Below are 20,291 nucleotides of genomic sequence, written 5' to 3'. Positions count from 1 at the left end.
AGGTAAGGAAGCTAGGGTTGTTCTTATGCTAAACTCTGGTGTAGAGTTATACTTTAAACATTTCATGAGTGGAAACATGTCTGGCAAAATAAGTCCTTTGTCTTCTTTAGGGAAATAACAAGAGGGTTTTTTTTTCACTAAAAAGGCAATTATCTTGGGAAAACATGCAGGAATAATGTACTCTTATGGTTTTCTGTTCACAGATACTGGTGTACATGATTTTGTGATGATGCACTGTGTGTTCATGCCAAATAGTCAGCTTTGCCCAGCTTTGATGGCTCAATATCCTTTTTGAAGTTTATTTAAAATCAAAGTTTCAAACATCAATCTCATCAAAAGTGAAAACTTTGTCTTCTTCAAAGGAAAACAAGCTCCACAAATTGCTGTAAATATTTTAGGTCAAAATATTTAGCTGTGGCAAAAAGTACTTACTGGGAACAGTCTGGCTTACTAAGAGACAGTGGTCTAGCCAGCTTGCTTGTAGCTATGAGATCTCTAGCTGAGGACAGCCTTTAGCATATGTGTAGACCACCACTGCTACACTGCTTGCATTCATTTTGTCTTTTACTGGACCCATGGCAGCCCTGTCCCCATACTTTCTTTTCCCAGAATTGAACGGTTTGTCCTTTTGGGGTTTAAACCTCACATAGCATTGAATTTCAGTGGTTCTAGCCTGACCACCTACCTACCCAGCCAATAGCTTAGAGTCAGGGAACTGAAAGGCCTGTGTAAATACAGAAGAACAGTGTACTGAGATGGAATGGTTTTCTCAAGTCTAAACACCGAGCAGATCTAACAGGGCATTTATGCTCTTGCCAGTCCTTTTCTACTCCACCAGTTTCCTTCTGCAAGTAGTCGACCCTGTCAATTGCAGTGGACAAGCAGGACCCATCAGTTGTGCAAGGGAGATTAGGCTTCTTTAGTCTGCTTCTCCAAAATGCACCATATCCTATATCATTCCAGGGCATTGTGAAGGAGAAAGAAGGGAGGGCATCCAGCACCAAAAAACACCTGGTGAAGAAAACATGGGAGAATTCTGCAAAGCAGTTTTTTTCCTAGGGTGGGTAGTAAAAAAAGAAAGATCTCAGAATTCTGGAAATACAGCTTATTTGAGATGTATTTCCCTGATAAATTTTAGTTCCACTCTAGTGGTCATTCTTCAGGATGGAGCACCTTCCGCAGGATCCTTAAAACACTGCATTTCTGAAAGCTTCTCCTAGAGTTCTGGAGTGGGGTGGGGACAGGCGACGAGGTAGAAAAGGGCAGTGTTATCCACCCCCAGGGAAGAGGTGGGGCTAGTGCTGTGCCAGACTCTTTCCTCCACTTTCCTGATAGTTTTCTTTCCCTGTGAGGGAACCTTCCGCTTTTGCCTCCTTCTCAGGATGTTTTATATGAGGTGGTACTGGCGGATTGCAAGATGCCTGAGAGTGCCGTGTGCATTTCTGTCTGTGGCACACCTCTCCATCGCCTTGCAACCTTGGAGGCTGCCTTTGCTTCCTGACCTGAAAAAGCTGAGGGAGTGCGTGTGACGTCCTCCCCTGGACTTCACTTAAAGTGACCGAGTACCTAAACACAGTCCTAAGAAAGTAAACCCAAGAATGCTAAACTCAAGCCATGGGTAGCTGACCAAAAATATTCTTCTCTTTTTAATTTCTTTTTGAAAGCAATCCTTTTTTCATCAAATTGACTGAGAACAGTCAGGGGAAAAAATGGAGCACTAGTTTAATAACCCACATTAAGGGTATGACCCTATGCATATTTAGACAGAAAAAATGTCCTGCAACTCCCAGCATTCCCCAATACACACGGATGGAAATCCTAGGACTTTTTCTGACTAAACATGCATGGGATGGTGCCCCAAGAGAAGCAGGTCCCCAGTCACGTTGAGGCCAAAACAGGCTGTATTACAAGTTAAACTGCAAAATAGGATGGAATCAGTATTCAGTTACAACATCATTATTGAGTAACACCTTAGAAATTACAGCCTCTCGGGTATTTATTTATACTCGGCACTACTATTCTTGTAGATATGCGGCATGAATGTTGGAGAGGGAGGGCCCTACCTTTTCATGTGGCAAATTTGCATGGGAGAAATTATTAGCAGAATTAAAAATAAGTTGATGAGCAACAGAGATCTGGGGGGAAAATTACTGGTGCCTGTGGTGAGTCACTTAATAAGCAGGTAAAAGGATATTAAATAATTATAGTGCTTGCACAGTAAAGGCTGCATGTTGGGAGTGACTCAGTGCAGTATTACCTGGCTTCTGAAATGTTATATGGACCAATGCCTGCAGTGCAACATCTCCTCTCTGCTTTTCGCCTCCGTAAAATAGCCTGTCTAACTTTTTTGATCTTGGCTAAATATTTTCCAAGTTAGATGAAAAGGTGGATTTCTGCAGAGGTCCCAAATCTCAGGAGTCAAACTGTTGTAGCAGTTTGCAAGGACTTTTTTATAATTTCCAAAAGGTGGTTATAAAATTACGGTTTAACAGGCCCACTTCCCGAACGTTTTCTGAAATGACTGGTTTAATCATATCATGTACATGTTACCATCCCTTGCAGAGAAACAAATGGTAGGCAATCTTTTTTTTTTAATCTGTGGGCACATTTGTAATATTTTCTGGATCCATGGTCACATTTGTCCTTCGGCCTGTGGACATTTGATTTTAGAATTCCCACTTTTCTAACACCCTTTCTTCTTTCGGAAATACTGTTTTGCCTTGTGTGCAGCCTTCATAACCTCACAGATTTTCTGTCAGAGTCCTCATACTTTGAAGGAAAGAGTTTATTTTAAGAATTATCTGCATGACGGCACTGTGCTTGTCAGAGCTGTCAGAGCTGCAAAATATTCTGGGCCATTAATTTCACCTGGAATGTACAAAATATGATTGTATTCAATTTTCCCTGCTTTGCGAATATCTATCTATAGCTAACGCTCTGGCTGTCAAGTCTGCCTATCAGTGTATTCCAGGGAAAGCAGGGCTAGTTCCAGAAATCGTGTCAGTGCTTGCAAAATCAGATGGAATGACCCTGGCATTGGAGGTTGAGATAGATGTTATAAGGCACAGTCAGCATCCATCCATCCAATCCCTTAAGCTAAGGCTGTGCCGAACAGTCACTGACTGGATTATTAGAAGACAAACCATGTGAGGTTTGATGGCTCGGTGTCTTGTTGGAATCCAGCAGCATGGTTTGCCTACCACACTCCAGCCACTGTGACTGGGTTCAGACGGCAAGGCAAGCCACCCTTGGGTTAGGAGCCACCCTCACTTACCATACGGTGTGAACCCAGTCTTCATGTTTGATTTTCATCTTAAGATTTGCCCTCTCAAAGGGCCGAATTTCTATCCCTGAATAAGTACTTTTAAATAAAACAAAAACTTGGTCAAACAAAAATGTCACTGTACATTTCGAAATGATGGGGTACACCAGTTTTGCTGTTCTGCTTCAAGGCTGTGGGCAAGGAAGAAGGAACTCTGCTTCTGCTTTCTCCATCACTGCAGCTACTCTTATCAAGGGCAGAGGCTACCCCCTCTTCAGTATTGACTTGTCAGTACTAACAATCATGCCTACATTGCAGTCAGTTCTCTTGGCTAGTTTAAAAACTGCCATGACATAATCATGTATACGCTAAAAGTATCTCTTGTTTCCATTGCTTGTGCTGAACTCTTGGTTGGTTGGTTGGTGTGTCACTGCGGAAGTGCACACAGCAGGGAGAGAGCGATGGGTATAGGCGGGCTTTCTCCAGCTTTCTCGGCACAGAAGGCTGCCAAGGGAGAGCCTGGATTGTGTTAGGGAAGAACGTGCCTGTGCACCTTCCTGACGGAGCCACATCTCCATGAAGAGGGTCAGTGGATCACCAGCAGTCCTTCCCCAGGGTTGTGAGCTGACGACATCACAGCGCAGATCAGAAAAATGTGAACCAGCCATTTTATTTCCTTGATTGACAAGTCCAGCCTGGAATTCCGGTAGTCCACACCCACCCTGCAAACTTACATACATGCATATATTCTTTTGCACATCAGCTTTGGGTGTGTCCCATTGTACTAATCACACTTGGCGTAAGGACATTCCATCAGGACAGAGAAGCCTGAACTGCAGTCACTAACAACCTGCAGATCAAGAGACAAAAAACTACAGATCTTTGGTGCTGAACATGTTCCAGTGGCTTCTCATCTGGCTCACTAACAAGAACCAAAGTCCATTTCATAACAAGGGTGTCCCACCTGTGCAAATCAAAACAGTCTGAGATGGCCGGAGCCCTTCTGTGTTACAGTGTAGCTGATTTTGCAAGTGGGGCAGGCATGTCAAAGAAGCAATATTTGGGTCTGCACAGGCATTGCCCCGCAAACCTCTTGTTGCTTCCGGTGGTATGAAGGAGATGAACAGGCACACCCAGACGGCACCTAAAGATGATCCTGGTTTTCTACCTTATGTACGGTAAACAGAAGAACTGGCACAGTTATAAAGCTATCTGCAACAAATATTTTTTAAATCCTGTGTGCCTCTTGATTATCTTCCAGAAGGATGTCCCTATTAGTCTGTTGCCCCCCAAATCTACAAAAAATCTTACAGTAATTTAGCAAAGTAACATATTTACTATGACACACACTTTTTTTAACTATTTAGGTAAAATATTGCTTGCTGGCCTTTCAGATCAACAGCCCTCCCAAGGCATCATGTAGCAATAAATAAATAACAGCAAAGCACATGCAACTGTGATGACATTAAGAGCAATAAAAACAGCCATAAAACCAACAACAAAAGCAACAGTAAAAAAAACTGCAGCTGATGAAAGGGATTTTAGTCCCTGATAAACATGACAGATCAAATTATGTTATACTTTAATTTTCCTCAAGAGTCAGTTGACTTGATATTGCTCTGTCTGTCTTTACCCTAACCTGGAAGTCCACTTCTCTGAATTGCTGGGACCCTCCACTTTCTCCCCTGGGAAGAGAAAGAATAGTGAGAATTCCCTTAATGTGGGACACATGCCTCAGACACTGCCTTCGGTGCACGAGTGGTTCCATGTACCCAGCCCTCCGCAATGCTCAGCCCAGAGCAGTGTCATGAATTGCTCCATACCCCATGAACAATTGACCACTCAGGCTTTATTAGGAAATGCCCTTTTGCTTTAACTTCCTTCCTCCCCACTCACAACAGTGCCAAGCCATCAAAAGCTGCGAAAACCCTTAAACATGCAAAGCACATACAAACATCATTGATCGTTCAAACCCTACCAGGCAGTTGTGTTTCATGGTGCTTGCTATGTTAGGAGCAAGCAATGGGAAATTCTATGTGCCGGGGGGTGGGGGGAATAAAAGCAAATGTTTTCCTTGACATCTTGCCACTTATCATGCCCAGCCTTCCCAAGGAACAGAGCAAGAAAAAATGGATTATGCCCTAAACAATAAGAGGAGAGTCACTCGCCTCGTTTTGCTGTGGGCTGCTTTGTATGGCGATCTCCTGCCAGAGGATGAGTCTGCAATGGCCTTTCTGGAGGTAGGTCACAACTGCTGCAGCTGCTGCTTCCGAGCGAGTGTCCGTCACAATTGCAGCAGAGAGCTGTGCCAGACCGAGGATTCTCTGAGCTTTGGAATTCCTGCAAAGAGTTTGGTTGCAGGTGCAAAAGGAGGTTTCTTTCTCTTGGGTAGGGCCACGTGTGGAGTGTTTGCTGAAAGGAGCTGGCTTTAATTTCAGGGAGGAGATCAAGGGTCTAAGAATGACCTGTGGAGTGGGTTGCACTGAGGAGATCTCCAGAGTGGTATGGTGGCTGCAAGTGCAGGACTGGGACTCAGGCTTCCTGGGCTCTATTCTGTGCTCAGCTGTGGAGCCAAGTGGGTGACTGGGCCAGGCACAGACTCCCAGCCCAACCCACCTCACAAGGTTGCTGTTGCGGGGAAAAGATGGAGAGCAGGAGGAGGAGAATGATTTAAACTGCCTTGAGTTTGTAAGAAAAAATCTAATAAATAAATAAAATTGTCATCAAATAGAGTAACTCTCATTCCTGTACATACAAGGCAACTGTGGCCAGTGTTGTTTTGTCAAGCCAAGACATTTTAGTTCATGAGCTGGAAAATCAAAATGGCAGAACCTGCTGCCATTAAAAAAAAAAAAAAACTATTAAAATCGCGTGGCTCCCTTTAATTGCATCTCAAATTTGTTGCCAGGAGTAACCATCTCAGTTGGCACTAGCAGTCCTGGGCATCAAAAGGTGGAGATTATCTTGTATTAGAGGTAAAATAGGTTTTAGAGGACCTCTTCCATCCCTTTGAACATTATATTGCACTCTTCTTGAGGGTACAGCACTGGTCTAGATCGGGGTCCTCAGGCTTTTCCACCAGGGGACCAGTTGGAAGCTGCCGGTGCTGGGCGGGGGCCAGAAAGGTGGTGCTGGCAGTGTGCGTGGGCTGGCGGGGGGCAGGGCATGCAGCAAGGCGAGGGGCGGGCGCGCGGGGCGAGGGGAGGTGGGGGCGGGCGCGTGCCGCGAGGCGGGTGCACAAGGCAGTGGCTTGCTCGCTTGAAGATGGTTTTCTCAGTGAGCAAAGCGCTGCCTCCCTGCACGACGGGGGGGTGGGCGACAGCGGGTGTGGGTGCAGGCGCGGGTGCATGTGGCGGGTTCAAATGGGCATGGTGGGCTGGATCTGGCCCCTGGGCCATAGTTTGAGGACCCATGGTCTAGATGCTTTTCTAAACCATTAGCTATAGATGGATGTTTGCAATCTAACATGGATAGGTCAGTTTATCGAATAGCTAATTCTTATTCGCAGTCAGTGCACCTGTGAGACATACCTTGACATACTGAATTGTCGACTCTGTATTATTGTTTGAATTGTGTTCTTTATCATTTAACAGGAATTTTATGTATCTGTATCAGATGATACAAGGGTGATAACAGCACTCAAAGACCAGCTTCCAGAGCTAGAGAAAACTATGAAACAGATGTAAGTGCAGCCTTGAGTTTGCTTGTCTCTCAGTGATCCTTTGTAAATGCCTTTAGCTGTATATAAGGAACACTCTTTTTAGCCTAACCATCAGCCAAAAATAGGTAGAACATTTTTAGAAATATGTATACCAAACACAGCATCATGTTTTTCTACTTTCCCCAGTAACATTTAGGATAATTTTATTTCTGTGCACCCCAATAGCTGATACTCTCTGGGCAGTTTACAATAGCACAAATAAAAGTGCAATATAAAATACAGATAACAGGAAAATTGTAAACATGCCAATACAAAATATAAAACCCAGAGTTAAAACCAAATTTAGACAGCAGCAATAGGTAGCACAAGTTAAAACCATGACTTGTTAAAGAGTTTGTTGTGTTGTTGTATTGCTGACTGGGGTATTCCCTGTCCTTGGAGATCTGTTGGGAAGCACTTTTAAGCATTTAGATGTCCAGTGAAAACTGATTTTCCTCAGGAAATGTTTTATTCATAAATTCTTCTCATTAGCTGTGGATGGCTTTTTAGTGCTACTTTGAATTTGGTTTGCTTATATGTTGATTTATTGTTTTTTCAGTGTTTTAATCTTTTTTATTTTTAATCCTGTAAAGTGCTTTGTGTGTTCATGAATGAAAAAGCCATTTAAAAGTGGAGAGCCAGTGTGGTGTAGTGGTTAAGAGCGTGGGACTGGGACTCAGATGACCTGGGTTCTAGTCCCCGCTCAGCCATGGAGCCAACTGGGTGACTTTGGGCCAGTCACAGACTCTCAGCCCAACCTACCTCACAGGGTGTTGTTGTGGGGATAAGATGGAGGAGGAGATGTAAGCTGCCTTGAGCCCTTTGTAGGAAAAAGGCAGGATATAAATCGAAAATAAAATAAAATAAGTTAAATGAAATGAAACTTCTGAAGCACAAGTGACTCTGATTAGAAGCATCTAAACAATATTAGTCTATTTAAACAAGCAAACAAACAAGCATAATACTTAAAATGTATCTTAAATCCCCAGAAATTAACTTTCAAATTTGCCACTTCTCTTTTCTTATAGCTCCGAAGAAGCTAAAGCACCTCAGAAAAAGGTAAATATGATAGATGTTTGACCCACAGAAAATGATATTTTGCTAACCACTAAAGGAGCTTTACATGTACAGACTGGTAAATACTACCTATTGTTGATGGGGTGAACAGATCCTGACACATGTACTCATGTCACAAATACTTAGGAAATAGGTTTATTGTGCAAATCAATATTTTGCTTGCACTTGTCAAAAAGCAGCGCCTCTTCCCATATTGCCTACCTGGCCCCTTAGATCATCTTTGGAAGTCCTTCTCAAGGAGCCCCCTCCTCAGGAAAAAAGGAGGGCTGCTATAAGGAGAAGGGTCTTCTTGATAGTGGCACCCTGACTCTAGAATCAGCTCCCCAGATTCACCCGGTGCCTTCTCTTTATTCCTTTTTATTCGCCCAATATTTTCAAGGTTAAGCTAATTTTAACGGTTTAAACATTTTACATTGTGTTTTATAATTTGTTGCTGTGCCTTTTAGTATGTCTTGTTGGAGAAAAATTTAAGGTTTTGTGAAGTTATAATGGCACTTGATTTCTTTTTTATTATCATATCAATTGTGAATTTTCAATTGCTTTTTATTGCATGTTTTTAATCTTGTAAAACACTCAGGGAGCCTTCTGGCCAATGATGTGGGATAAAAATCCAATAAACAGATAAATAAAAATGCAAGATGTGACAATGCCCTGAGCTGTTAGCCTCTCAGTAAAACCAAGCATGTATAGTGAAATATCACAAGCATTGCTACTCAGGTGCGGTATGTACAAGAAGGGTTCCCTCTTGCATCGGTGATCATGAAGTGTTTGCTCTGTTTTGTTTTGTTTTGTTTTGTTCCAGCACAAAGTTCTTTTGCAGCACTTTAACACAACGGATGAAAGAACGCAAAAGCGCCAGCCCATCAGGGGAAGCGATGAAAGTACGTCAGTGCACAGGATCACGGGACTGTGGTGCTCAGTGGCAAGGAAACAGGGCTGACCCCCCCTAAGCACAGTTGCTGGCCTACGGCAGGATGCTGCAGGCATCTAAATCCACTCACTCCATTTCACTCCTCTGCTCAAGCCTGTGCTATAATGGAGCAGACAGGTGGGCAGACCCATGGCCAGGTGTAACCTTGGCCAGACGGCTGTGGAGCACCTGCAGGCTCAGCAGGGCCACCCCATGGCAAGTCGAAGCAACAGCCCTTCCGTCCCATGGAAAGTTTTCCCCAGTGGGTGGGCAGCAGCTCTGAGATGGGACATGGCTCCATGTTGTGCCTTTCCATCCTCCTCCTCCTGCACAAATAATGCCACCGTCTTGCCCACCTGCATCCCCTCGCTGCCCCCATTGCACCCCAAGATGAGGATTGCAGCTGCATTTTAAATGTTCCACTGTGCTGCCAGAAAACTCTTGGGAAGGGAAGTAAGCAGGTGAGCAAACGGATGGTGGAGGCAGCAGCAGTGAGTGGGAGGGATGAGGAGGTGGCGGTGGATGCAGGAGGAGGCGGTGGCGGCAGAAGATAGACATGGGAAGAGCTCCATGAGCCGCTTCCCCTGATTCAGGGCACGCCTTGTCTTCTCCTTATCAGGGTGGGGAATCTCAGACCCAGAGGCCAAGTGTGCTCTTCTGAGGTTGCAGTCCAGTCTCTGGGTTGCCTCGCAGGCTGCTCCTCTGGAACCTGGCCACCACTCTCTTCCCCCTAACTATAGATAGTGTGGTGGTTTCCTGGCTTTTATGTGCTTTTCTCCTTTTTGAAAAGGACGCAATGGCTCTCCCAAGGCTTAGTTACTGGCAGGAAGAGCTTTTCAGATAAGACCTGCTGATATTTGGGCTCCTTGAGCCTTCTTTTGTTTTTTGCCCCACCCTTTGCTTTCATTCCTGCCAGCCAGTGGAGTTTAGCTCTCAGGCTAAAATCCCTGCTACAGAAGGTGGTGTGGAAGAGACAGCAGTAGGTACACTCACTCAGGAAACAGGGCCAACTGAGAACATCTTGCCGCATGCTCCTCCAAACCCTGGAGCCACCACTACTACCCTGGGTGTCCTGAGCATCCCTTAGGACTTAAACCCTTAAATTCTGAGACAACCACTGGGATACAGGCAATGCTTAGTCGTGTTTCTATTCTGTGCATCTTGTTCTTGAAGTCCATATGAATAAATGGTGTAATTTCTGTCTGCAGTTTTGTTCAAGGTGTACTGCATAGACCACACATACACCACAATACGCATTCCAGTGTTGTCTTCTGTTAAGGAAGTCATCAGTGCCGTTGCTGACAAGCTGGGATCTGGAGAAGGCTTGATATTGGTGAAGATGAGCTCTGGTGGAGGTGAGGTCATTTGAATAATCCTTAACATTCACCACTTGCCCTGGAACAGCAGACCAAGATGGAAGAGAAAAGCTGGTTTTCTTGGTACCCTCAGATACATCGCATGACACACCGATCAGCTCAGTAGGTCCTGTTCAGTTGCAATACCTGGACCGATGCAGAATTTGAAAGAGACTCTCTGGGCAAACCAAAGTGCTAGAGGAAATGGTGAATGGGGGCCAGAAGGTCTGCCCTCTGTAGTAATTTCATCACAGAAGGCCCTGCATGCAGGGAGGGAAGGGAGGGAGGAAACATGCTGAGCAAAGATCTCACACTTATCGCCTGCTGAAAGCCCTGCCTGGCTTATTCTAGTTTTCCAGCTATGGAGCAGATGCCAAATGCTGCCCAATCCCAGATACTTTGCCAGTAGTGCAGCCACCCAAGTCAAGGCACACCCTACCCCAAAGCCAGTCCTGTGAGCTTGGCACATGAAAACACCACATGCTCCTCTTCCCCACCCTGGGAGCAAGAATGATGGAAGAATGTATCAATAATTTGCTGCACTTTCATGATATCTGAGCTCTTCTGCCTGAGGCAGTTGCCTTTTTCTGTTTCATGGTAGGGTTAGTCCTGACAGATAATACAGTTTTAAAAAAACCCTTCCCAAGCCTTAAGGTCTTGAAATCTCTTGCTCCCTGTATTCTTGCTATCTGTATTTGTATCTCAACAAAAATTCTTCTGGTTTAGCCCTATCTCTATGAACATAATGCACAGCAATCCAGGCAGGGTAACCAGGCCTGGAGGATTCCGAAGAGCCTAGATAACCCTTTTTCTTGCCTCTTCCCACCCCCAATTATATGGGAACCGCTGAAGGAATTGGAGACCTCCCCATGCCTCCTTTGGTCCCATCCAGCTCCAACAGCTCAGTGCAAATTGTTTGTTTTGTGGGAAAGGTTATTTGAAACTGATGGGAATCTTCCAAGAATGGGTGATCTGCTCATGGTGGGCTGGATCTTGCCCTTTATTTTTTAATTTCCTAATGGAATTTAGGAAACCATTTTTTTGCTATGGCAGAAGTGTCTTCTTTTGAGTTACTTTGTTCTGACACAAGATTTAATATTTGACCTTTAAGATTGAACATTAATTGAAGGGAAGGGTGTGGAAGGGAAATGCTTCCTTGAGGTACTGCTGGTTCCAATTTTGTGTGGCACTGTGAGCTCTGACAGAGCTAATTAAAACAGCACTAGAATGCAAATGGAAATTCTGGTCAGCAATTATGCCTTTTGCAAATAACTTGATGCCAGGGGGTGGTGCTAGTTTGCAATTTCAGTAGGACTTCTTTCATCAGAGTGGGAGGCATTCTGATGCACAAATGCTGGGACAGAGAGAATTATGTCAGTAAATAAGCCCTCTCGTCAGGACTAAATGTAACTAGGCACGTTTCCTCAGAAGCAAGTCCTCCTGAGTTCAGTGAGGCTCATTCCCTGGAAAATATGCACAGGGTTGCAGGTCGTTAAAGTCATTCGCCCCGTTTGGGCGTAACAACAGTACATGGACTATCAGAGCTGTGCAGGAGTGAACATGCTGTTTCTTGTTGTCAAAAGATTATGAAGCAAACCTGGTATGTCCCATTCCTGGGTTATGGCCTTGGCTGTGCAAACTGGGAACGCTAGGGGGTTGAAGGAGAAACAACTCAGGAAATTATCTTTCCAGCTTGACCTTGATTTTCCAGTGGAATGGCACCATGGGTTGGTGAGAGATAATGAGCTAGTCTGGAAGATGTCCTAGCTAGGCTTACCCTTGCATGTAGATAGACAGGGAATGCTGGGCAAGCTGGCAAAATAAAGCTAGAAATTCCAAGGAATATATTATTCTTTTATCTGCTGAAGTAGTATCCCCACTTCCTGCCAAGAATAGGATTCCACAGATTTAGATAACACTTGGAGAGCTCTATGAATTAGGGCAGATGGTGTCTGTTTCCCAGGCAAAGATTCAGAATCGGCTTGTATGAATGCAAACAAAATGCAGTTATCTATTATTGACTGGGACCCCAATCTGCACTTGAGAAAGATGTTCTTACTATGACAAATGTGATGATAGTGAAGATGATGAGATTGGTGTATCAACCAAAGTCTGCTCAGTAAACTCATGAAACCATGAGGAGGGTCAGAGGGTCAGTGGAAGAGCACCTGCTTTGCAGCAGAAGTCCAGGTGTCCACGAAGGCCAGTAAAAAGCCCTTCCTGAAAATCTGGAGCAGCACTGCTGGTCCGTGTTGACAATACTGGGATGGATGGACCAAACAAAGAATGGCAGCTTCCTCTGTTTCTGTTTCTGTATGAAGAATAGACTGTGCCAAAGAAAATCAGGTGTGATTCCACCATTCTGTTTTGCTCCAGTAGCATGTCTTACAACTTACTTTTGCCATAATTACTGCTATGATGGTAAACGTGTGCATCACATGCGTTTCTGCTTACAGAAAAGGTGGTGCTCAAACCCAATGATGTTTCGGTGTTTACAACGCTCAGTATTAATGGACGTCTCTTTGCATGTCCTCGGGACCAGTTTGACTCACTGGTATGTAAGTATGCTGGCCTCTGAAAACATTGCAGGTCAGAGAGTCTTGCTAGCTCAAATTAGTTGACTGATAAAATGAGATAAATATCTCTTATCCTCAATTATTTCTTCTGTACAGCCTTTCAGCAGTTTTTCAAAGCATAGGTTTGAGAAAAGGGCTGTGATGAGACCAAAACTATGGGAAAGGAGACCATATTGATTTTATACTGTAGGTCTTTATAATTCTCATTCCCACCAGGTGCCAAATTTCATTCTGTGGATATGCAAGTATGGGAGAATAATATGGCCAACAGTTGTGGTGTGAAAACAGTGTTTTCGAGTGTAGGAACAGTTGTTGTTACATGCCATCAAGCCGTCTCTGATTTACTGTGACCCTGTGAATGAATGCATGACTGAATGAATGAATGTTCTTGAAAGCCCGGCTCAGTTCTTTTAAATTTGTGGCCGTGGCTTATTTTATAGAATTAAGTCATTACAAATTTGGTCTTCTTCCTCTTCTTCCCTCTTTGACTTCCCCTGGTATTATTGTCTTCCCTAGTAAAATATAGAAGTAGTTTATAAGAGGCTTTAGTATTATATGGGCAGAGAATAAATTACTGTAAAAGTCATACTTCTGTCGTTAAAATTACAATGATATTCTCATTAAAAGCCTTGCATTCTTTTAACATGAAAAATGTTTACAAGTACTTACTGGTAAGTTAATTCCATCCATCCTCCAAGGGGGTCCACTTTTGCAGGACTAGATTTTGTTTAATGTACTTTTTGGTCCTTTTAATGTTGTTAAAAGCAGCTCTCCTTGCCAAGCTGTGTCAGCATGAACTCCATTGCTCCACACCTTGATGTTGGCCCTTGTTTTGCTTTTAATGAGCCACTTTATCAGCTTCCATTCCTTTCAGAAGTGACTGTAAAATGGAAGCCTTGCCTTTACTTCAGAGCCAAAGATATTTTTCAATCTAAAATACTTAGCATTAAAAAATACACAAAGATGTAACTAAATAAAATGAAATTTTATTTTTAGAAAGTAAAATCTGTGTGGACCCATGCTTGCTTCCATTGTTATTGTGGTTCATTTCATTTTTGTACTGCTTCACAGCTGAAGCTGAAGCTGAAGCGCACCAGTTGTTGAGCTTGAACAGGCAAAGCTCAGTGAGTTAAACTCAACAAGTCAAAAAGTTGGGCAGGGTTTGGCTATGGCTCCTTTGACCAGTGTTTCAGGGCTTTTGGCTGGGACCAGTTACAGGGAGCATATGACTCCTGCGTATACAAAAGGCTCAGGTGCTACAGTGTGTTTCTGGGCATGATGCAAAATGCTGGTTGTGATTTATAAACGACAATGGGAGAAGGGGTGCTTTTTGAATGCCTCTGAATTCTCCAATAGTCTAATTGAAGCTCATTTTGGCTTGCTGCCATTTTCATTTTTCCGTATATTTTCCACTATTTCAGATGGGAATGCTGTACTTTTCTAGGATATCCTTCAGAAGTGCATGTCTTTCTCCTTTTTAATGCACATTTCAATGTGATTTTTTTAAAATACGCATTTTTCAAGTATGATCACTAATTCTGGAATTTGCTTCATTTCACATTCATGCTTGCTAATGGATTGTGTTTGCATGATTTGGAAACAGAAACCAAATTTTCACACATCCTACTTATGAAGCCCTCTGTGACTTGGAGCTGGGCTTCCTGACAGCTCCCATAGGAGTCAGCTCAGGTGCCTAAATCTTCATGGGAGGCCATTTTCTTGGTCCTGCCACCATTAGCACTGTTTGGTGATGATGTGAAATAGGCCGTTCTTGGTGGCCACTCCAAGGCTTCAGGACACACTCCCAAGAGAGGATATTCAGGCAGGCCTTTGGCATATAAGTTAATCTAGTGTTGTTACATATTTTAACTGGTTTTTGCTGTCTATTAATTTAATTGCTGTATTTTAATTGTTTCAGTGGTCCATTTTTAGATTATGTTTTAATTAAGATCGTGGTACTTTTGTCGTGGTCTCTGTGCATCACACATGTGGGTGCTGCATCTGTGCAGTGCCATGTTCGGGAAGATTCCTCTAGATAAGCCTAGAATGTTGGTGGGAGCCCCGCCTCCCCTTTCCATTATATAAATAGGCAGAGTGCCGCCATTTTCTCAGTTCCCTTTCAACCACCATTTGCAGTGCATTGGACTCTCTAGCTTCAATTTCCTCAGCCTTTCTCCACAAATCCTCATTTTTTATCTCAGCTCTCTCACACCATGTATCTCTTCTCACTTCCTATCTCTATTTTCTGGTCTCCCCTATCCCCTTTTTCAAAGTCTTCCCCTTCCCTCTTTATCCCTCACAAAAAATATTTTTTAAAACCCCTTCTATCATTACTCCTTCTTACTCTTGGATTTCTCTCTTCTTCTCCTCCCAGTGTCACTCAAACTGCCATTTCAAAAATCTGCCAAATGCAGCATAAAAATGCCCTCAACTGGTGGCCATTCCGCTTGGGGGAAGAATATTGAGTGGACAAATGTCCACACTGCCAAGCCTTCACTAAACAGGCCTGTGAAAAAGAACTGGGTATCTGAGAATGGAAATGTGGGAGCAGGCTCTCAGCTCTTACTCTTACTCTGCATGCTCTTACTACTAGCCACCTTGGGTGACATTTTTGGTAGAAAAGTAGGATATAAAGTAGTTAATTAAATGGAAAGAAAGAAAATTTTCTCCTGTAGCACATGTTCCTCCTCGCCTCAGGCTTCTCTAAAAGTTAGGGAATCATCAAAGTATATGAAAGTGTATTTCTAGCAGGGAGGTCCAAAAAACATGCAACAAGTTCAAATGCATTTGGCTTTCTGTGAATTCAGCCCCTGATTCTAAGGCAGAATGGCTGTTTCCATTTCTTGTGGATACTGTGGACTTGCTGACCATTTTTTTATTTGTGCTAATGCATATTTGCATTTATGCATTTCTGTCATGCACATTTATGCAAGTGGAAAAAAATTCTCATAAATCCCTTAAAAACACCAATTCTGTCGATAGGTAGATGACAGAACAAAAGATGCTTTACGATCTGTGAAACACAGTGGAGAGGATTTAACAAATGTCTACATCCCTAATTCTGGTTCATAATTACGTTAATGGATGCTAACCAACCAGAGGGTCATTTGTTTGTTTTTTAAAGTGCTATTGACTTTACCAGGAAAATTCCCAGTGCCTTTCATTGAAATGTAAATAATTTAAAAGTGCTTAACGGTAGCTAGATCATGCTCAAATTTTCAGGATTATTACCATCTTTCCTCTTACCCTTTCAGGTAAGCACTATTTAGAATAGCTTAGAAGACAGCTGTGGGAGGAAAGGCTTTTTACAATGTGCGTTGCATCGTGTTATCAGTGTCTTTGGCATTCATGCAGGTTTTCTAATAGCCTGATCCTAAGTTTTTCATCACAAAACACAAACTTTGAGCAGGCTGATCACTTACAGGTTTGCTTCTCATTGAAGGTTATTGCCTTCACATTGGAAGAGAGACACACCTGTGCAAGCTGACCTGCAACAATTAGTTCACACAGCCAAGATGTTCTGTAATTGGTGGCTGTAGCGTCCCTCATGCTATTTATGACGGATTGCCGTCACGCATTTGAAATGTGCATTGCTCAAAATGCTTGCGAGCTTACGGCATGCGTTGCCTTAGACTGCAGTGCGTGCAAGCAAAAGAGAAAGCTAAGCATAGCCAGAGCTGTTTGGACTGTTTTACTGAGTCCCGTCATCAGTCGAGGAAAAGCAGCTTGCCTGTCGGGGGAAGATCAGCATTTTTAGAAGATTCCAGTTGTGGCATGTGATTGTCCTGTGATTTTCCTAAGGCTGTCTGCAGAGTAGGAAAAGTAGGTGAAAAGTATCTACTGTTGACTTGCAGCCTAACCCTTCCTAATAAAATGGATAAGATAGTTTTGCCCCCGTGGCCTTAATGCTGATCTTTTCCCTACGCATGAGAGACTGTGCATTGGGAGAAAATGCTACTGTGTTAGGTAGCATCTGTCTAAATATTTTCATGGACTAGCCCCATCGAGCCCCACTGAACTAGTGGCACGTGTTTTTATAATACATTGCTATTATTTAATATATCACAATATGGAAGCAGTTGGAGGGGAAACTGTTGATGAACTGCGCTGCCCTCTTGTGGAATAAAAAGCATGTGGAAGTGCAGCTGGGGCAGTAAGCTAAATCACTTAGAGCACAAATTAAAACTGTGAGTAGATCCCTGTTTGCAGGATTGCAAACACTGGATCTGCGCTATGGAAAATGTAGAGTCATTTTGAAGAAATAAAATCTGCAACCTTCTCACAACTTGCAAGAATTTTGTTCCATCTTGTTTCTAACTAGAACCCTCCGTGCTGGTGACAGACGTGCCTTCTGTCGTTTTCAGAGAAGAGTCAGAAAAACTGAAAGGACAAAAAGGCTCCCTGGTCCCAGCGATTTTACTCCCAAGAGCAGCACACTCATCACAGTTGCTCCTGATCATCAGCTCGTGTGATCCAAGCCACTCACAAGCCAAGGGAAGCCGAGGCAACTAAAACGCTGGGCTATAGAAAGCTGTAAAGCAGAGCAATACATAGTGTCAAAAGAGTACTGTCAGCCCTCAGAGCTATGCAACTGTCATAGAGGTGTGAGGCATAATAGCTGTGAAAGTGCTTTCAGAGCTATGTAACGTTGAGCTTTTAATGTCACTAATTATTGGGCAGTATAACAATGAAATAAATAAAGACATGCCAGGCAGGGGGAAAGGATGATGCACACTGCATGGCACAACCATACCTGAACCTATTTTGCTTGTACATTTGTGCCGCAGTATGAGTGCCACTTTTTGGCAAGAAGGCAGGTTATAAATATAAATGGTGCATATGTGTGTTGTGAGGCAATTTTTCCTTTTCTAGTGTAGGTTTTCTCCATTAGAGGAAATACATCGGCCACCTAATATTTCAGTTTTTATTGCCTGTTGCAACCAGAGGTCACATAAGACATTTATATGATATTTTTATATGTAAGAATATGGAAAGAAAAAGAAAAAAAGATGCTGCCAAGACAGAATAAGGGACCAGATTGATAATAAAGATTTCAAGACACCTTGTTATTTTTTGCAGACACCGCTACAGGAACAAGAAGGGCCGTCTGCTGGGACTATGGGAACATTTGAACTCATGAGTTCCAAAGACCTGGCATACCAGATGACCATTTATGAGTGGGAACTTTTTAACTGTGTGCACGAGGTAATACGAATTCGTGTGTATGTCCTTGCAAATTTTTCCTAGCTTAGGATCCAGCCTCCACTAAACATGCAGCCCAAACAGGCGGCAGAATGTAGAGGTGGTGGAACAGACTGTACTACTTCGGACTGCAAGGGGAAGGGCGTGGTTCTGTGTAGAGACACAGCATTGCTGCCAATTCTTGCTTTTCTGGAAAAATGATCTAGGATGGAGGGGAGGGGAGTGGAGTGGAAATACATTCTAATATATACTGTCCTATCACACCTAAATTTATTTTATGGCCCATATGAATCATGTATAAGGTTTTTTTAGCAGCATATGGTTTTATACTTTTTGGTGTTTAGGAAATTTGGAAGTTTTAAGTGCATTTTATTCAAACAGTTACAGATTTGCCTGTGGGTAGAAATGGAGCAGCAACCTGGTGATGCACATCAAGGCAACTAAATATATCTTTCTTTGTGTCAGTTCAGCATGTGGAAATGGGGGAATAAAATTTGGATTGAAATCCACAGTATTCAGACCTGTCCAGAAGGCTTCATTTAACTGATGAAACATTGATAACAGTCATCTGAAGTTGTCAGAATTTACTGTGACATCCAAATCAGATAAACTAAGGTTAATACAAACCAGGATTGACTGTATGCCAATGTTTGCTAACACATTTCATGTTTTGGATTCAAGTCACGATTGTGGTTTATGCTAATTAAGGTTTGTCTAATTCTGACATAATGGCAAGCTCTGTTTATTGCAAACCAGGAAAGGGAAAGATAATCAGCATTTAAAAGGGGAAGAGAAACAGAAAAAACAAAATCGCATGTATTTTTAATTGGACTTTTTAAATTGTAAGTGGTTTTAATGTTGTTTTAATGGTTTGAAAATGTTTTTATGCATTATTGTTTTTATTTGAATTGTTTTATATGACCCTAGTGACATTTATGGAAATGTATTAAATACATGATACTAGTAAGTACATTGAGCTTTTGTCTGCTAGATTGTAGAACATTTGCTCTGCAGCAATATTCAGATCATTTGGAAGCATAATTAGTGATTATCCAAGGATATTTTGTCTAACAAATAATTTGTCTAACTGGTTTCCTGTTCTCATGTCAACCTTTTTTTAGCTGGAACTAGTCTATCACACCTTTGGAAGGCACAATTTTAAAAAGACTACAGCAAATTTGGATTTGTTTTTACGAAGATTTAATGAAATCCAATTCTGGGTGGTTACAGAGATTTGCCTATGTTCCCAGCTCAGCAAACGTGTTCAACTCTTAAAGAAGTTTATTAAAATAGCAGCCCAGTAAGTATGATCAAATGTGTTAAGTTGAATAACCGCCTTGAGTGATTGTACTAAAACATTTATATAAGGAGAAATACATTAAAGGCACAATCCTATACATGTTTAGACTGAACAAAGCACTACAGCTCCCAATATCCCCAACTAGAATGCCCATTGGTTTCCTGAATGGGGATAATCCCAGCGTATTTGTTTACTTATTCATTCTTTTCTATTCTATTATATTTATACTCTGCCTTTTTTTCTTTCAAGAAACTCAAGGTGGCTTACCCCATTCTCCGTGAGGTTGGGCTGAGAGTCTGGGAATGGCCCAAAGGGCACCATGGCTGGGCAGGGACTAGAACCCAGATCACTTGTGTCCCAGACCCACACTCTCAACCACAACACCACACTGGCTCTCAGTTGTACCAGCTGGGGGAAAGCTGCTCTAGGCCCTGCCATGATTTCAGGTATCATAGGAATATTCAAACTATATATTACAAAGGGGTGTTTTAATATGCAAATATACACATGAGGTTGAGCAAAATAATTATCATATATTGATTTAGACAGTTATTTAATTTAGTGGAACTCACATGGTTGAAGCACTGGAGTTTCTGATTAGGAGGGCGAATGATGTCATCTGCTTCGCCATCTCTGGCTTCCTTGCCCTCTCTGAGTTTATCCAGGGGGAAATGGATTTTTGTAGAAACAAACAATCCACAGTGCAAGGGCTATTTTGGGGTTGGTGGTAGTTTGTTAGCTGTGGCAACAACCCACTTATGCCAGGTTTGGACATCACAGTCATGCAGACTAGGACAATATATTGACTCAAGGGGTTGTGTGTGGGTTGTCATTGAGCCATAGGTTGTCATTGAGCCATGGGTTATCATACAGTCTGAACCCAATTCTGTTAGCAAGCCATTCTGTTAA

General features: G+C 42.7%; 1 protein-coding gene across 1 annotated transcript in view; it reads left to right on the top strand.

Annotated features, from left to right (window-relative positions):
* RAPGEF4 (Rap guanine nucleotide exchange factor 4) overlaps positions 1–20,291 on the top strand; it is a 143,218-nt gene that overhangs the window by 110,488 nt on the left and 12,439 nt on the right. Inside the window, exons 13-21 of the mRNA XM_044417979.1 lie at positions 204–282; positions 5,352–5,502; positions 6,856–6,944; positions 7,991–8,021; positions 8,842–8,920; positions 10,158–10,304; positions 12,761–12,858; positions 17,960–18,085; positions 19,204–19,382. Coding sequence (XP_044273914.1) covers positions 204–282; positions 5,352–5,502; positions 6,856–6,944; positions 7,991–8,021; positions 8,842–8,920; positions 10,158–10,304; positions 12,761–12,858; positions 17,960–18,085; positions 19,204–19,382 — 979 coding nt within the window. The remainder of the gene's footprint in view (positions 1–203; positions 283–5,351; positions 5,503–6,855; positions 6,945–7,990; positions 8,022–8,841; positions 8,921–10,157; positions 10,305–12,760; positions 12,859–17,959; positions 18,086–19,203; positions 19,383–20,291) is intronic.

The sequence above is a fragment of the Varanus komodoensis genome, unplaced genomic scaffold, assembly GCF_004798865.1.
Source record: "Varanus komodoensis strain SLA01 unplaced genomic scaffold, ASM479886v1 scaffold9, whole genome shotgun sequence".
NCBI lineage: Eukaryota > Metazoa > Chordata > Lepidosauria > Squamata > Varanidae > Varanus > Varanus komodoensis.
The sequence above is the reverse complement of the archived record's forward strand: the minus strand, read 5'-3'. Positions and strand labels throughout refer to the sequence as shown.